At 41.2% G+C, this 19,233-nt stretch overlaps 1 protein-coding gene across 1 annotated transcript in view; it reads right to left on the reverse strand.

The window, feature by feature from the left end:
• Positions 1 to 7,680: 7,680 nt before the first annotated feature.
• CHST9 (carbohydrate sulfotransferase 9) overlaps positions 7,681 to 19,233 on the reverse strand; it is a 245,740-nt gene continuing 234,187 nt past the window's right edge. Inside the window, exon 5 of the mRNA XM_082641429.1 lies at positions 7,681 to 8,845. Coding sequence (XP_082497555.1) covers positions 7,757 to 8,845 — 1,089 coding nt within the window. The 3' untranslated portion in view covers positions 7,681 to 7,756. The remainder of the gene's footprint in view (positions 8,846 to 19,233) is intronic.

Consider the following 19,233-nt stretch of genomic DNA (forward strand, 5'->3'; position numbering starts at 1 on the left):
GAGCAATGGAATGAAAGGGGCAGGCTTTATTATCGCTTACAATCAACCAGGATTTTAAAAAAATCACACACATATAAGTGGTGCTCAAACTTTGCTGTATGTAAGACTCAACCCAGCAGATTGTTAAAAAAAATTCCCAAGTGGGTTTCAAGAGATTCTGATTCAGTGCATCCTGGGTGGGCTACAGAAATCTGTTTCTAACAAAAATTTGGTTCAGGTGGCCCATACATTATTTTTTTGAAGAACTGATAAACTAAATCAGGATTTATGTTTTCCTAAGGATAATTACAGTCACCCTAGTAATACTGTCATTTTAATTCGGTAATTACTCTAGCGTGCCAAGTACATTTCAATTCAAAATATTTCCAAAGAACATTTTTCTAAGCCTTGGATATATTCTGAGGAAATGAATGGATAAAATGAAGTACTATATCGGTTACCACAGCTTTGGTTTGCTCTCTGGGGACAAAAGTTGTGGCTATTGATTTTCATGGCTGTGTTTCTGTTTTCTCCAGCTGTCCAAGAGTTGAAGTGGGAGAAAGAGAGGTTAGAGCACTGAGAAACAAAGCTGGTGGAAAGTCATCGGGAAAGCCAATGTCACCCAGGATAATTGCAGGAAGGGGGTGGAGAAGAGTGTTATGAGCCAGATAGGGAAATCCTCAGAGAAATCTGGGAAACAGGCAATTTTCAGAGTTAAGGAAGAGTAGGTACACCTTCAAAACAGGAGGAGTTTTTGCAGGAAGGTTATCGAATAAGAGTCTGGATACATCAGTGTGAACCAGTTTTCGTCCCTAGATGCCAAGGTTCTGAGGACATGGGAGAATGACTCATCTCTGCTGAAGGGGACGGGAAGGACGGTTATTTCCAGGGGTACCCAGTGGCTAAGACAGAAGGATGCCAAAGAAAGGTACTGGATTTCTCCCAACATCTCTTTTGTTGGTCAAAAGAGATTTCTTTAAACGATGAAATATTGTTTGGCCATCACATTGGGTAGAAGATCAAAGGACAAGCAGCATTTCGAGTGAGGGTAAGGAAACCCAAAACGTGATGACCTCATGGATTGCACAACACAAATATAAGCAAAGAAAATATTCAGAAATCGCTTTTCCTTTGGAAGCTTGGTGGATGGAAGAACATACTCTTCGAGCAGGGGTTGAAAAGTGGGACACTTAGGAGTCAGCCAGGTAAGGTAAATGAGTGATGATGGCTAGGTGGAGAGCATGAACAAGAGAGATCTCTGGCCTCATCTGAAGGGGCTGACCTTGATTCTGCATGTTTTCAGGCAGACAGGTAGGATGCAGGGTAACAGAAATTCCCTATCACTGACCAAAGAGTCCCAATTTAAAATGTTGCCAACTAATCCAAATATTAAATAAAATGCATTGTAGGTCAAACCAAACATACCTGTGGCCAGATCTGGCCCATAGGCGGCTGGTGTGGTCTTAGCTTTGGAGCCAGAGAGACCTTGGTCGGAAGCTGGCTCTGGAGCTAGTCATTAAACCTCTCTGACCCTCAGTTTTCTCATTTATAGAATGATGGGTGGAATAATATGTAACTTTCATATTTTGGGGAATGTATGAAACATACTCTTCATGTCAAGTGAATGTATGTATTTTTCCAGTGTCTGCTACCCAGTAGGTGCTCAGTAAATGGCTCTTATATTGACCAGAATTATGCATTTTTTCACATTTCCTCTGAAAACTTCATAAACAAATATGTCACCTTAGAAATGTAGCAATACAAGATTGCTGTGTCCACAGCTATACTTTAGGTTAAAGTGTGACTGTTAGTAGAGAAAAGGCATGTGGCTTGGTTCACTTCCCCCAGTTGCCCTGCTCTGGAGCCTCCTCTTTAGATCCACTGGGCCTATAGATGCCTGAAAGTCATAGGCAGAAATATACACATTATACACTAAGAGAAACAGTAGGGGAACCTTTACACAAAACATCACAAAAACATTTATTAAAGGAACTCTTTCCACGCAATGCTTTGCTAGAAACTGTGCAAAGTGAAATAAACAACACTTTTGGAAGACCTAAGACACATTCCAATGACAACAGAGATTTTGTATGCATATAAAGAGGGATATAGCAAATGAACAGATAAATTAATGAAGAAAAAAAAGTAAGGGAAGGAATGCCTGCATTCATTGGCAGGAGAAGAAGAATCGGATGCATGTCGTATCAGGAGGAGATCATTCTGCCTTTTTCCATTGATGAGAGAGCTCATGAAGACATAAGATTTGAAAATTGACTAGTCTAAAAAGATTCCTGGGTGAGTTAACATGAAATGAATGTCCAGAGAGAAAGTATTTCAATAGAAGAGGCTTAGAGCAGAGGCTTAGAAATGAGAAAAAATGATCGCTTAAGTGGATTTGAAGAAATTCACCTGGAAGAATAAGATCCTGGTGAAAAACCAAGACGGGAGGGACTAGGCAATCCTGAGAATTAAATGATGCAGAGCAATATTCTTTTGTTGGACTCAGAGTTGGCCTTCCTCAGGTAGAGCGTCCGCAGGCCTAGGAAAAGTCTGCCTTCTTCTAGCTGAGCACTTATTTAATCTGACTTTTTTCATGGTGGTTTTCAGTTGGTTTAAGTCAAGCTGCTCCTCTATTCTCTTCTACAGTCTTCCTGAGTTTAGGGTTATCTAACTACTAAACTAGTACTGGGGATGGGAACTCAGGAAAAAGATACGAGTACAATTGCTTAGTTTCTAACGGTAGTCATGGAGCTTTCCCTTTGGCTGACTTGCTGAGTCACGAGCATCTTCAATGTCCATCAAGTGCTGACGTGCGGAAAACTGGCCGAACTCCCTTCCTCTTGAACTATATCCCCCGTGACCTTGCCCACTGCTGTATCTGTCTGGACTTTTTGTCAAAATGACATTTTGTTTCTGTTAGACTAAATTTGTTCCAAGGACTTTTTTCTCTTTTTGAAAACTTTGTGTCTCATGATCAACTAGGAAAACAAAAAAAGGAGGAGGGAGAGGAAGTCTAATTTTTTATAAAATCTTTGAATTTGTCAGTTTAACTCAACAGGAATAAAGAAATAAGCTGATTTGAAATGTCAAAAAAGTTTTCAGGTGCCAATATATATTTCTTGCCTTTGGCTGTTCTGAATATAGGTAAGAGAAACCAAAAGTAAGTAGTTAAGTTTATACTATTCTAAGAAGAGTGTTTGAGGCTTTCCTGGTGGTTCAGTGGTTAAGAAACAGCCTGCCAGTGCAGGGGACACGGGTTCGAGCCCTGATCCGGGAAGATCCCACATGCCGCGGAGCAACTAAGCCCGTGCACCACAACTACTGAGCCCACATGCCACAACTACTGAAGCCTGCGTGCCTAGAGCCCGTGCTCCACAACAAGAGAAGCCATGACAATGAGAAGCCTGCGCTCTGCAATGAAGAGTAACCCCCGCTCGCCACAACTAGAGAAAGCCCGCGCACAGCAACGAAGACCCAACACAGCCAAAAATAAAAACAAATAAACAAATTAATTAAAAAAAAAAAAAAAAAGAAGGGCTTCTCTGGTGGCGCAGTGGTTGAGAGTCCACCTGCCGATGCGGAGGACGCGGGTTTGTGCCCCGGTCCGGGAGGATCCCACGTGCCGCGGAGCGGCTGGGCCCGTGAGCCATGGCTGCTGGGCCTGCGCGTCCGGAGCCTGTGCTCCGCAACGGGAGAGGCCATAACAGTGAGAGGCCCGCGTACCACAAAAAAAAAAAAAAGAAGAAGAGTGTTTGGTAGTGGTATTTGCTGCTTGGGTTCATTCTGCCTCCCCACCTAATTACCAGCTATGCCTCTTTAGCTGGTAATTTAACTAAAGCACACCTTGCTTTAGTTTCCTTTATTACACATGGGAAATGGGGGTGCATATAATAACACCTAACTTAGATTGACTATGGAGATTAAATAAATTAATGCATGAAAAGCGCTTAAGTACTGAATAGCTGTTAGCTATGATTACGAATATTACTATAATGATTATGATTAAGATTGAGACGGTATGACCCTAATGGTAGAACTAAATTACGTTAGCCCTGGTCTAAGGTCCTCAGGTGGTTGAGCTACTATTAAACACCTTGGTCAACCATTCTTCAAATATCAGGACACACGGGGGATGTTAGCCAGGGGCAAGGTTTCTTCTTCACCATATTCTACAAAGGCCTAGAGTTTTAAAGATGCCCCAAGGGGCCAAATGAGAATTCAGAGTAGGGGGATGTTTATTGCAGCCCCAGCTTACTAATTCCAACTTATACGAATTCAGCAAGTGATGTTTTCAAAGAGAGCTTTAATATTCAAAAATTCTCTGTATCTGCTTATATATTCCCTTCAGCTAAGCACTAATATACAGTGCTTAGGAGATAACACCTTTTTGAAGAGTAATTATTCATGAAAAAAGTGTAATTAACAGTCTTTTTTCCTCTTTGTCATTATAAATGGTGCCCAAGTAGTTCTTGAATTGCTAGATGATATTTATAGACCTTGAAGTCAGAGAATTTAGCAAGTGGCCCCATGTTCCCATTGACAATGGATATTTCCAAATACATGTGAAAATCAGAAAGTTGGGTGTCCTGTGCAAAAACGTCTCTGTTGAAGTTTACAGCAGTTTCTGGATGCAATTACATCAATAATGCATATCCATGGGTAGTTTACCAGGTTAAATAACTGTGGTTTTGGGCTTAATTGCCAACTTGCTACCCTAATAGCAATTCCAGACAGGAGAATAACAGAGTGAAGGGGCCTGTGTTACTGCTGTCTATAAAAATAAATAAGATCCTTAGGGTTTAATTAGAGGACTAACATTTACACCTAAAGCATGCTAATGTTAAAATGGGAACACTGGACATCTGGAAGATGAGTCCAGATTTGGTCACTTGCCTTTAGGAAATTAAATCCAAGAAATAGTGAGTGTCCAATGGAACAGTGATGCTCACACTTGGCATTTATACTCAGGCAGAAATGACAAAGGTGAACGTGAGCTGGTCTAAGAAATAGAGTAATTCAGGGGAGATAAATGGGAAATGTATTTAAAATCCCAAGGAATCCAGGATGATGATGGCTTCTTTGGTCCTAATGTGAAAAGACATCATTTAAAAGGGAGAGCAGGTACATTAAAAATGTTCTTCCTACCTAAAAACACACATGGCCCCTGGAAATCAACCACACAGGATGCCAGCTGGCATCAGAGAGTCCACTGAGGAAAAGAATGATGGAAGGGCTAGCTATGGTTACATAGGGGCTGCAGAAAGGGTCGGGAAAGGAGCTTTTACAACGTAAGATACAGAACGGCTTTGATAGAGAGCACTGTGTATCGTTTACTTCCTCTCACCCTTCTTCTCTACCACCAATGCCAAACAATCATATACATACATATATATGATTGTTTATATATATATATATATATATATAAACTCCATCCTCTTAAGTGCATTAGAAATGTTAATAAGAGAGGATGCTCGTTTCCATTTTTTTCCCCAAAGTTATGAAAAGAAAGGTTTTTTGTTTGTTCTTTATATGGTTTTAGGAATAACTTTGATAAAACTTCCCCTATCCTTTATAGCAGATCCCATCTAAAACTACTTTTGTGTAGTTTAGGAATAAAATGTCAGGCTGCTTGGCATATTTTCTATTCTTTCTCTCTTTTTCTCCATGAAAAGATAAGTTCAATGTCTCTAACTGACTAGGAATCCACTCTACAGGGTATAGCAAAATTTAAATTATACAATTTAGATTACTCTAGAGTGAAACTACTTAAAAACGGAGAGCACAGCTTAAGTGTGTGGTTTAGAGGCAAGAGTGGATGGAGTGGAAAAGTAGTAAAAGTTTGGTTTAGAAGGTTTAATACTTATGATCTGGAGGCCTGCTGCAATTCCCCTCTCCTCGGGAGACAGATGGGATGCGGCAGACGGGTGTAAAGAATGAAGCAATTCATGAAAACTCAGCCATGAAATGGGAAGTCAAAATGAAATAAGCACAATTGTAACTATCTTGGTCTATTAATATTCATATATTAATACCTACTTTTCTTTGAGAGGCATTACTGAATATTTACTGACAAGAAAAAATGATAGGACTTCCCTGGTGGCACAGTGGTTGAGAATCCAACTGCCAATGCAGGGGACATGGGTTTGATCCCTGGTCCAGGAAGATCCCACATGCCGTGGAGCAACTAAGACCGTGTGCCGCAGCTACTGAGCCCACGCACTCTAGTGCCTGCATGCCACAACTACTGAGCCCACGTGCTGCAACTACTGAAGCCCGTGCGTCTAGAGCCCGTGCTCTGCAACAAGAGAAGCCACCGCAATGAGAAGCCCGCGCACCGCAACAGGAGAAAGCCCGTGCAGCAGCGAAGACCCAACACAGCCAACAAAACAAAACACAAAAAACCATTTGAGAAGAGGAACATATTCAAGAAATGTGTTTAAACAGGGTTTGAATGTGTGGTTTGCTTAACTCAGAGTAACCGTCAACCAATTAAAATAAATTTCCCATCCAAACGCGTCTACAGATTTAGGGCTCCTTGGAAAAATTTTCCAAAATGCATTACAACTTTCCATAGGGGTGACACATGGTCCTATTTTCCAAAGGCTTTGATTGACTGCTTGAATACAATAGTATTTGATTCTGTTAGTATAGAATATTTAAACTTGAAAAGAAAATACCTTATTTTGTTTATGCATAAGCCTATTAAAAAAACGTTTCTAGGGGCTCTGTGTTTATTCTCTAGAATGTAACCTATCTTTGAAGTGGTATATTAGTTTTTAAAAAGTCATTCCCAAGCTGAATAATTAGACAAAAGCTATTCTTAGAGTACATTCCACATATAAAGCTATGCATATGGTGCTTGATTCAAATAATATCCTTATAAAACTTTGTTATTGTTTGAGGTCTATATTCAGAGTGGCAACTTTTGTTTTTGATGATTATTCCATCCTGAAACAATTTCCCCCCTGCCCAATTAAACCAGAATAAGGAGCACATTTATATCTGATGAGGCTTAAATTTCTCAGTCGCCTGCTTCAAAAGTGAAGACCTTTAGTGGTTACATTCATATTTTGTCTCTGCAAAAAGGGCTCAAAAGGAAACAGAATCAATTCCCTTAAGTTTTTCTGGAAGAAGAAGGTTACTTTTGTTGCTTTGATCTTAGCATGTTGTGCATTTTTTATTGGCTGTTGAATATAAAAAGCCATAGCTTCATCTGGTTTTTCTGCTATCTTCTCATATTGTAAATCACATAATGCCTTCCAATCTAAAGTAAAATGTTCAGGTCCAAAACACCATTTCAAAATTGATTTATCATTACAGTTGATGGAAAGATTTCCAGGGATGTAAGAAGACTATGCAATGTTTGATTCATATGCCACAGACTGCTAAAAATATCTCCATGCACTTTAGACAACAGATTCCAGGATGGAGACATACACTCATGCCATTTTAGATCGCGTTTCCTACCCTTGCAAGAGGCAGTTGTACCTAATGTAGCAGCTGGCTAGGTTATCACTTCTATAATATAATCCATAATGCAAAAGCAGCTCTTTTCCAAACATTTTAGAGCAACTGAAGTTGTTTACATGTCTCTGTGGTAATTTACTATAACTTTGTGCCAATTGGTTTCATACTCTTTGGTAGAAATCTTCATTAAATCAAGACAACTGCACTTAGTTAAATTTTTCTCATAGACAGAATTATAGGAAAATTACAGCTAGCTGATTTGATGCCATCATCATGAAGTACATCCAGGGTTTTAGAAAATGAATGCACACTACAAAAATGGAGTTGTATAATTAAACATCAAATAATCCAAGTAATAAAAGTCATAGATTAATTGTCTCTCAGTTCTAGTCAGATCCTTTAAATACTGTCTCACCACCTGAGCATTGGTTCTTTTATCAGAAGAGTGCCTATCCTTAAAGTTGGGAAATTTCAGCTTTTTTGGAGCTCCAATCAGCTGTAAAAAATAATTGGCATCTTCTTCCAAAGTTTCAAATTTTCCTACAAAATCATAGTGGATCAAACATGGATAGCAGAGTTTGCTGATCTTTTCCCAGTGAATGTCCATTCCTACTGGACGGTGGGAATCCAGCAAATAGTGGATGAACTCTTTGAATTTGACGCCAGATCCATTATTTAATTCTTCTTCACAGGCATTCAGCCGATATTTCTTTATAATTGCCTTTCCAAATACTGGATGGTAATAACTATTGGGGTGTTCAAATTTGTCCCTAAATGCAGACACTAATCTTTCCATGGGATCACGAACAAACACAGCTTTGGTGTAGGTATTTAAACGAGTATAAATCCCTTTTAAGTCAAAGCTGTCAAGCTTTTTCAAATGCTTCCCGTAGTGAACAGCATCATGGGAGATGTTGTACGCGGAGGGGGCCAATCCGTTGAGTACCATCAGAATTCTCTTCCAGTTGGAACAGCCAGCCTTTGGTACTTCGCAGTATAAAATTTTGTGTTTATCTTCTACATAGATCCTGGAGACCATGTGAAAAAGATGGGATTGAGGACGACTCACCCCACCATACTTCTTGCAAAATTCCTGAAGGAAAGACCTGCGTTTTTCTTGAGTTGCATCAATTCTCTTCCATTTGCTATCTGTGACTAAGCTTTTGTTTAAAGGGCGAATGTCCACCGGCCAATTCATTTCGCTGAACTTCCTGAAAAGGGTCTTAGTCCCTTGATGTTTTTCAATCAACTGAATTGTTGGTGACCCTGTGATCCTACTCAAAACTTGAGCCTCTCCTTGGGAGTTGTTGTTATCTGTGAAGGCCCTGGTAGGCCTCTCAGAGTTGAGTAGATTTTCCTCTTTATTCTTGGGATCCTTGGACATGTGGTACTTGGGGTTCTGTTAAAATAGAGAAGGGGAAATGTTGAAAGCACATTCACAAATGTGGGTATTTGATAAGGAACTTAAAATATTTATTTTAAAGTGCTATCAAGGGGCACACATTTCATGTAAGCTGCCAGAACAATTTAGCAAAGCATGTGGAATATACATTTTGTAATAAGCTTCTTCATAGAAAACGTAACGACGAAAATGGTATCCATGCATCACTTTGAACCAAAGCTTCACATTTTATAGTATATATATTTGGGCTACTATGATATTCATTTAATGTTCATGTGCTGCATTACATTAATACTCTCATACTAAATTATCTGAATATTATTGGGATAAAACTACTAGTTATTGATATGAATCTATGATCATAGTAAGTTTGTTACTGTTTTTGTACTGTCTTTGCATCTGTGGGTATCAATTATATAATCTTACAAAACGCAAAAAAAAAAAGAAAAAAGGTATACACAAGATAGAGAGGAATAAGGCCCTGAATTTTCTATCTAAGCTTTGCCTGTAATGCAATAAAATATAACTCCATCATTTTGTAGGTCAACGATTCTTGAGCTATTAAGGAGTGTGTTACCTTCAAACATTGATTTAATGCATCTGAATGTAGATACAAAATGTAGCTGTATTTGGGTTGAAATTTTTGTTGTTTCGGGGGACATTCTGTAATGCGCAGAACAGTTCAAAGCAATAAATTACAACTTAAAATTGTAGCAAGGCCAATTATAAAATTCTGGTGACCACTTCAGTTTTCCAAGAACTTGCAAAAAGTGATATATATTATTTTCCCTTGGAAAATGTTTTATTTTTCTAAATTCATTTATCACAATAATCTCATAACTATTATCATGTTATCATACAATTTCATTCATGTATGAGCCCTTCCCTCTTTCCCAAGTGAAGAAAGATTAGGGAAACCGAAAAAGTCTACTTGATGTCCTGCTACATAAAATTGTATCAAAAGTGGAATGAGAATTTACTTCTCTTGTCAGTGGGATGAATCAACCCATTTACCGTCTGCTCTTCATCTGACTACATCCTTCTTACAACTCTCGGAAGTGACTGGATAAAGGAAGACATGGGAGATGGGGTTTATGAGGTGGCATCCTCTGATAGTGACAAAATTTGTAAGAACCTTGACTTTTACTCTGGATAAACTACAGAGGCTTTGGAGTGTTCTGAGCAGTGAAGTAATATGATCTCACTTAGACTAGAAAGAGATGGTTGAGAAGACTGGACTGAGGCTATACATGTAGGGTTGTCAGCATGGTATTGGAAAAATGAATGAATAAATGACATTCTGAGGGAGTAAAGCATAGGGCCACCAGCCTAGATGTGGAGGAAGTGCTGGGGAACGTTTCCTAGAGGAGATGTGTGTATATACATAGACAGAGGTAGATAGCTATAGATATAGATCTATTTACTATTATGTTCTCAGGGTCAAGAACAGTCTGTAATCTCTAGTTATTGCTCTCAAATATTTGTTACATGAAGGAATGAATGTATGAGTCAAATTAGGTCTTCAAGGATGATTAGGAATTTTCTAGCAAATTGAGCAAAAGAGCAGAGGAATGAAGCACTGTGTATGGAGCCACCTCCAGGCATCACAGTCCTTCCACTAGCTGAGCTTTAAGGAGAGATGCTTCTTTCTAGTGGAAGAATATTGACTAAGTAACCCCTGATCACCATACACCAACTTGCGTAGCCCCATAAAACAGCCACCAAGCTCCTCCACACCACTGAGCCAACTACTTGGGGTTTCAACTCTAAAAGCATTTGTCTGCGGTCTTCTCAGAGACTGCCAGGGTGACTTGAAAGCCTTGAATCCCTCTTTACCCTGATCAACAACTTGTAGTCCATAAAATTTTCACATGTAATGTAAAATTTGACTTGAGGTTTGAAAGATCATGGGGTTATTGGTAGACAGCATGGGAAGTGCTTAGCACAGCCCTGAAATCAAACTGCCACTACACTTCTGCTGCTACTCCTTCAACAACTCCAACTATAAATAATAATTGCTATTATGGTTTTAATAGCAGTCTTCATCATAATAGTATTTTATCCCAGTGACCTAGTGAATTTCAAGGTTCGCTGGTTGTCCATTATTATCCAGAATGTTATTTGTGTGTCTCTACATACGCCCCAGTTAATTCTCTCCCTGCCCCATTAACAAAAAGAAAAACGAAATCAGCCTTCCACTGTGCCCTCTGGATCTTCGGCTTGTGGTCATCAAATTCCTCTTTAATCTCCAGAGACTTCTGGAATGTTTGTTTTCCATGACTTTTTCTAACGAAACCTGGATGGCCCCCAAACCTCTGCTTCCCTTGCACTTTTTCAAGTAGATGAAACTTCAATTCTTTGGGCAGCTTGTCCCTCAGGCCAGAAGATAGGGAGCTATTTCCTTGGCCTTCCCTGTGGCTTCCAGGACACCCCCCAGCAAAACCCTCCTGCTTCTGTGAAGCACGTGTGTCCTGCTCAACCTCCCTTTTCCTCTTCCCATGCTGTCATCTGCTTTTCCCACTGACCTTTCATCTTCATGCACTGAAGAGCTTAGGTCCCGGCTCAGACTCTGCTTCTTCATCTCCACTATTGTCATCATGTGTAGTGACTCTGACACCCAATAAACTCTCTGCTTTCTTGACCACCTTGCCTTTCGTAGAAGTCTCTCCATTTCACATGGACCTTGCCACTGACAGAGGCTGCACCACCTCCATCACCTCTCTGACCCTCATTGTCTAACCTTCCAGTACATAATTGCTTCCAGTTTTGCAATTCTATGACCACTTGTCACTATGTTATTCAAGCTCTTAGCAGCCAGCATGCCTGGTGGCACTCAGAAGTCACCTCTGTAGGGATTTGTTCCCTGTCTACCTTGTCTAAATTATGTTCCCCTATGAGATTTTCTCCCACTGAATCCTGCTTATTTTGCTCATAGCATTTATCACAATATGAAATTATTGTTTTACTTCTAAGTTGTCTATTTTCACCCCATCCTCATCTCTTGCACTAGAATATGACTGCAGAAGTCTAACCTTTCTTGTTCTTTGTTGGATCTCTGGTACCTAGCACGTTGCCTGACACATAGAAGATGACCAATAAATAATTGTTGAATGAGTGAATGTGATTACAATTTAATGATGGGCCTCTAAGCAGTTGTTTTATGACCTTGTCGAAGAAAAACAGTGCTAATCAGAAGATCAAGGTTAACTTAGATAAATAATTGACCGATTCTTTTAAAGTGCCGAAAATCTGTATTCAAACAAATCTTTGGCAGAAGAGAAGACAAATACAACAGGCACAGGTAGAACTGCTCATGCTAAAGTAGGCATGTAGGTGGGAGCCTTACCTGCCTGCGAAGTCAGATTGGTTCAAAGTCACTCAGTGCGGCCTGGTAACTCCTGGAGGCTTGCCAGCCATCTGGACTCCTAGGCATCACTGTGGACACCCCAAAAAGAATCTGGGGATGGGGTCCTGACTCTAATTTAGACAAGCTCCCCAGGTACTCCACAGTCAATAACGGCATTTGGGGTCCACTGAACCGGAGCATAGCAAAGGAAAGTAAAAAGTAAGAGTCCATCTCATACCATCCAGGAGACAAAGACTCCAAATATGGTGGACATGAATATTTCAGTAAGCAGAGACAAATGCTCTATTGTAGGCAGGGTGTCACATCAGGCCTCACACGGACCAGATGAAATACCCTTCACCTTCATCCACTTCCCTTTGCTGGAGGTCCCTGTTCCCCAAGCTACTTTCCAATCACTGGTTTGACTGGGGAGATTACTACACAAGGGAAAAATTCATTGCTCATAAATTTGACTTCAGTCTCCTACTAGTTTATTAAGTACCAGTCTGTTTCCTCAGCTCTGACCAAATCAAGGTACGGACAAAGGCTTAATTCTAGGTAATGATACCCCATGAGCCTTCTTGTTGGATGACCATGAGACCCTCTCCAAGCAACGCCTCACTTCACCATCACTCACCTTACAAAAACAATTACTAGAGAACATGGCTGTTACCTTGATGCATTCAGCCATATGGACTTCATGGTATATATTTTTTCCAATGCAGCTGAACCAAGTTAATCTCATTTCTGACTCATCTTAGACAAACCTCCCCTTTCCCCTAGCTTAATTGAGGTATAATTGACAAATAAAAATTGTATATATTTAAGGTGAAAAAAACCAGTTACTAGGATGTGGTAACATCCCTCCCCCTACCCAGCCCCCCCATTGCACTTCCTTTTAATCACAGCAAAGACTGAGGGGTTTGGACTACTAATATCAAGGTTAATGGTATTTTAAATTGGAGGCTTATACCAATGAATTTCCATCATGATTGTTATAATAACAATAATGACAACAATAATAATAAGAGTAAACTCTTACATTCCCATTTTCCTTCAAGGTACTTCGTTCAGACTGTCCCTAAAGCAAATGCATATAAAGCCAAACTTATCCTGTTCCTTCCAAAACTGACTCTTCCTGCACTCTCTTCTGTTTCTGAAATGGTTCTATTACATTCTGGTCCCCACTGACAAAATCTGTGGGATGCTTTAACAATCAGAAAGTAAACTGGTTAGTTTACATCTCATAATGACTTTCAAAAAAACTTATTTTTTATTTATTATTTCTTAATTGGATATTCTTTAGTAGCTTCCTAATTAGGCTTCCTGAAAAGTACTGCCAAATTAGTCTTCCTAAAGTACTTTATTTTTCAACCCTTAAAATTGGAACTGGCTCAACTACATATAAACTAAAGTCCTGACTCCTTAGCTTGGTATGGGCAGCCTGTCACCACCAGGCCTCTTGTCACTTTGTGTTCTGCTCCTTTCCTGATGTGTTCTCTGTCCTCTACTTGCTTCTATCAGTCTCTCAGGATCCCCCATCCATGTTCTCCCCCTTTCTTGGGACATCCCAAATCTCCGAAGCTGATATAAAATCCCACTGTCCCCATGAAAACCACCCAGGTCTCCAGTGAGGGATTCCACCTTCTTTGAAACAACTTCAGCACTTAGTCTGTACCACCTGTAAGGAAAATAACTTTACTCCAGCTTACGCTGCTATTTGATTTTCTCTCTGGAGAAACCCTTTTAGCCACAGCTAAACTGTAAACTCTGGCAGAAAGCTATAGTCTTCCATATATGCCTTTAAAGAGTGGATATTATTGCAAAATTAGCTGAAAGACATGTAACCACAGATGAAAAAAATGAGTATTCAAAGAAGCCTAAAGAAGAAAAATTGTGGAATATTTATGAACTCTGCAGTAAATTTGAAAGCCTCACTCTTCTTAGTTTTTAAGGCCTAATGTACCTCCCCTGTGAAGTCTTCTCTGATCTTCAACAGTTAAATTAATTGCTCTTCCTCTCTCCCCCTCAAAGTCATGGAGCCATTACTACACATCAGGCACTGCGCTAGATGCCAGGGGTGGCTTTGTGGATAAGACAAATGTGGTCCTTGCCCCCTTGGAGCTCATATACATAGAGGAAAAAAATCAAATAATTACACAATTAATTAATCTATTACCATAGTGGCAAGGGCTCCAGCGGGAAGCTATTGGAGGCTGGGAGTGCAGAAATGAGACTACAGGGTACAAAGACAAGTCTACTCAGTTTGGGTGTTAAGTCCACTGTTTAGCACTTTTCGTTTTACTCTAGTTAGTTGTTATAGTTGGTTGTTTAGGTGACTAGCTCTCCAATTAATTTTAAGTTTATTAAAGGTCAGTGTAAAGGCTTATAAATCTATATTGTCTCCACTAGCATCTAGAATAGTATTTTGCATAAATATATGTTTTGAATTTAATGGAAGCAAAAGCAATATCATTCCTGTACTGCCCCCTTTTCAGGCAACTAACGCACACAGGCTTTATGCTGTCGACAAGGGTTGTAATTCTGCAAAACTTGATCTGCTATTGTGGGGCTGATGGAAACTATGTAACTCAAGGTTGTTGATCATTCATTCATTCAACATACATGTATTGAACTACCACTAAATACTGTTTTTGGCCTTGTAGAAATGGATGAAGTAGATCAAATTTATGGCCCCTTGAGGAAGCCAAAGTTTAACTGGGTTGATTAAAAAAAAAGCAGTTTATGAAAAAGATGTGATAATTGTTATAATGGAAGAATGCATAGGGTATTTGGGGAATATAGAAAAGAGTACTTAATTTTTCTCAAGAGATTTTTTTGGGGGCAAATTTCAGAGAGGAGGTAGATGCCTGAGAGGAGTCTGGGAGGATGACTGGGAAGCTGACAGGTGGACCAACCAGGATGGGAAGGTACCATCAAGGGGACACTTGAGGGACCAGATTCAGATGAGAGAGAGAGGCAAGCAGATTGGGATTCACTCCGGAGGGCCTTGTGCCCATATGAAAAGTCTAGACTTTGCCACATAGGTGACAGGGATTTTCAGTAAGGCAGGGACTTAGAATGAACATTCTAGTAGCATCAGGGAGGTGTGACTGGGTGTAGGGGGATCATGTAAAAGACAACTGTGACTGTCCATCAGGAATTCTTAGGAGAAGAACTAAGACAATGGGGTCAAAAGGGAATTATCTGAGGCAAATTTAGGAAATTGATCAGACTGGGAGAGTGGGAGTGAAGGGAGTAGAAAGAATGGATTCCCATCTCCCAGAGAGATGAAACAGGAGCAGTAGGTGTTATGAGAGGTTACGGAGTGGGTGTGGGTACTCACTATCTTCAAGTTCAGAGCTCTGGAGTTTGAGGTACCTTGGGAAATCTGGAAGTCAATATCGAGACTTCAGAGCTGGGTATACAGATTTGGGAGGTGTTGGCTTGTGGAGGTGCTAGCTGAATTTATGGGCCTTGAAGGCATTTCCTAGACAGAGAGGCAGAGATCATCACAATGTCTGCTGTTTACTGAGTGCCTGCTACGTGCCGACCCGTAGCAGGCGCTCTTGCTGCCATGATAATCTTTCACTTCCACTTTCCAGATGAAGAAATGGAGGCTCTTCATTTAACTTGTTTAAGGCACACAGGGCTTCAGCACAGGTGAGAACCCAGTCCCAGGAAGCAGCGTATACTCAGGGACCTGTTTCTTTGCCATCCATTACTTGAGCCACTTGAGCCCTGAGACAGCCATGCCAACTGTGAGAGCAGCAGTGACACTGGCAGGATACACTCCATTTGTCTTATTTGGTTAAGCATCTGCCAGTCCCAGATCAGATTCGCCTGTGTCAGCACCTTTGAGTGACACACACACCCCTCTGGCTTACGTCGCCTGCAATATTTGACAACTCAGCTTTACTCAGGGCTGCCTCTTCAGTGTCGGCCCAACCTTCTCAGTGTAGAGCAGGTGACTCACTCTTTGGTGCTACCATGGGCCTGCGCTAGGATAGGAAGGTGGCCTGGGGCACCAGATTGTGCCCTGGGGAACCTGGGGCCGTGCTGAGAGGGATTTCTTTTCAGGATTTCAGGCTGAGAAATAATGCCAAGGAAGAATGTATGACATAAACTCCCAGCAAAGCAAGACAGAGAGGCAAGGAGTAGAGTGGGGGGTCGGGTCAGAGGGGGTCAGAGGGAATAGATGACTGACAAAACAAAGTGATGATCCAGCATATATTTGCAAAGTCTTATCTCTTCATGCATTAAGATAAATTTCATCATTTTCATTTTAAGAATATTATTTTATTAATAATAAATTTTGAAGTTTTTTGAGGGTTTACAAGATAGATACTTTCTCCTGAAGATGACAGTTTGTTTCAAGATGTCGTTGAAATGGCTACTGAGAAGTATCAATGGCCATAGCCAACTCCTTTTGGTCTCCCTTTCTTCTCAAGGCCAGGTATGAGTGCCACTGGTCCTGATCCCTTAGCCTGGGGCTGGGAGCCTTCAGTGGTCTGTACAACCTCATTCCCCAGAGCTGGTACAGAATGAGCCCATGCTGGACATGGGAAGATCACAGAGGGCCGCCTGCCCCCTGCAGCCCAGGCTCAGTAAGTGCAACTGTGCGAATGGAGAAGCGGGGTAAGAAGGGGGGAGGGAGGAGCCAGGGACAGTCCAATCCTTCCTGTTCTTTTCTTTAGGCAGAGCTCCAGTCCCAGGAAGCAGCATTTACCTGGGGAACTGTTTCTTCCCCACCCATTACTTACTGGTCCAAGGTTACTTGAGCCCTGAGAACACAACGCCAACTGGGAGAGTGGTAGTGACAGTGGCAGGGCTCGTGTTGACCAACCACAATTCTCTTATATCGAGACACTGATGGACAGGATCCTGCCTAATCTATATATAGAGAGACAGCTCTATTTATAGAGCTATCATCAGCAAGCAGGCAAGCATAATTCTCTAAAGGTCCTGCAGACACTGCGTGATCACCCCCCTTTCCTCACTATGAGTCTATAATCTGTTTCTTGTAAGGAGCAAACATATCTTGACATACCTTGCTCAGAAATACAATCACAGTCTATTAACTCCATCTACTTCCCACACAAGAGAAAACTGCCTACAGTAGGGGGAAGGATGTCTCAGGCTTCACAAAGGGGATTTTCTTAGGGTTGCCCATAACTGCAGCCACTAGCAACTAGACTACAGCCTATACTGTAACAAGATGAAAGTGCATGGATTTGAGCACCACGCACTTGTGAAAACCAAAGAAAAGGTGCGCACTTCTGGATCAGTTCTCAGACCAGTGGGAAGACTCTTGCCTCACCTGCAACTCATGGCCCATATACTGAGATTCCCAGGTCCAGAGCACACTCCCTCCTGGGCAAGGAAGGATGTATTTATACCATTTGGCAGGGAGGGTTGGTTTTCATGTCTTGGCCCCTGTCAGGGCTCCGGCCTCCTTTAGTTAAAGCACAGCTGCTGGACCAAGGCCGTAGGGAGAGGATGAGTGGTGAGGGTGGGTTTGGGATGAATATCGACAGAGTGCTTCACGTGTGCCAGGCACTGCTTCAACGAGTTCATCCTCACCCCACCTCTGTCAGGTGGTTACAATCACGTTTCCATTAAATTTACTTGGTGTCTTACGACTGGCAACTCCTAGAGCTGGGATTAAAATTCAGGTTTGTCTGGCTCCAAACCTTGTGTTTCTTACCATATGGCACATGTTAACTCTACAGGGCTCTCAGTGCCATCACATCTGTAATTAGAAGAGTGTTCCCTTGCCCTTTGGTCCACATGGATACTATCCTTTGTACTGAGCTACCTTGAGATGGCCACATGTGCTGAAGTCAACTCTAGAGTGTGCAGTGGACATTGCCAAACCTTTGGTTGCTTCTCTTCTGCAATTTAAACTACATATGTTGGGTACCAAGAACAGATGCTCTATTGGACAGTCCCAAATAATCAGCATGGCCGAGGGGGTACTGGGCTCTTGTTTCTAGAAAACCATGATTTGAGCTAGTGCTGCCTGGACTTTGGGTTTCCCGTTATGTTGCATAAACCACACAGAAATTGTGATCATCAGCTCAGCTTTTATGCCTCAGAACAAAGCTCCTTATTTTCACGGTATCTTTATTTCCTCTCCTGCTTCTACACTCCTGTTAGAAACATCTATCCAGACTTGGTGGTTATGGAGTGATGATGTCTTCACTCCATCTCTGGTGGCCTTTTCAAGAGAACTTATTTTACATCTTGGTATTTCAGTGGCTGCAAATCTGGGAAAACACATAATATGTGGGTACTTCTGAGCTGTGTGTCTGGATCAGGGATGAAAGGAGGGAAGTTGAAGGTATCTTTCAATCCCTGATAAACTCCCAGTGACCAGTGAATCTGGTCCCCATGGCTTTTTATCAACAAGACACTAGCTCTATGACTCCATCTCCATGGGGATTTATACGCTGAGGAAAAAAATGTCCATTTCTTGCTGTGAGTAATAGGACCCCTGAGTGCTGAGTCGCAGCATCTTCTACCACCCCAGATTCATCATCAGGACTGTGTCTCCTCCAGACCCTAGTATAGAACTAATTTTCAGCAAAGTCTAGTTTCCATGTTCTAGGTTAGTAAATTATCAGATGGTTGGCCCAAAAGACAGAAACCAAAAAGTTTTGTGTATTGCATCCTGGTTAATTTCTCTGGGGTCCTATCACCCTCCAGGTGGTTGTCTCCAAGGTAACTGGTATCATTCTGTTCTACTGATCTCATCTCTTACCTCCATCCAGTCACTTTCCTGTTGGGTGTCTTCTTCAAGGTATTTCCAGCCCCCAGCCCTGCATGGTTACAGAACGAGGAAGACAGTCGTGGTGGTCTACAGGTGCTCAGACCAATTTGCAAAAGAACGCCTGAGTGCCAAGGTAGGTTGTGAGACACACATTTCACACTCATTTCAGCTCAACAACTTGTGAAATGGGAGGGAGACCAGACTTAGTAAATTTTTACTCTTATTCATGCTTTACTTGCAACTTTCAACTGACCTTAAGTTAGTACT

The sequence above is a fragment of the Mesoplodon mirus genome (assembly GCF_964341445.2).
Source record: "Mesoplodon mirus genome assembly, chromosome: 13".
Classification (NCBI taxonomy): domain Eukaryota; kingdom Metazoa; phylum Chordata; class Mammalia; order Artiodactyla; family Ziphiidae; genus Mesoplodon; species Mesoplodon mirus.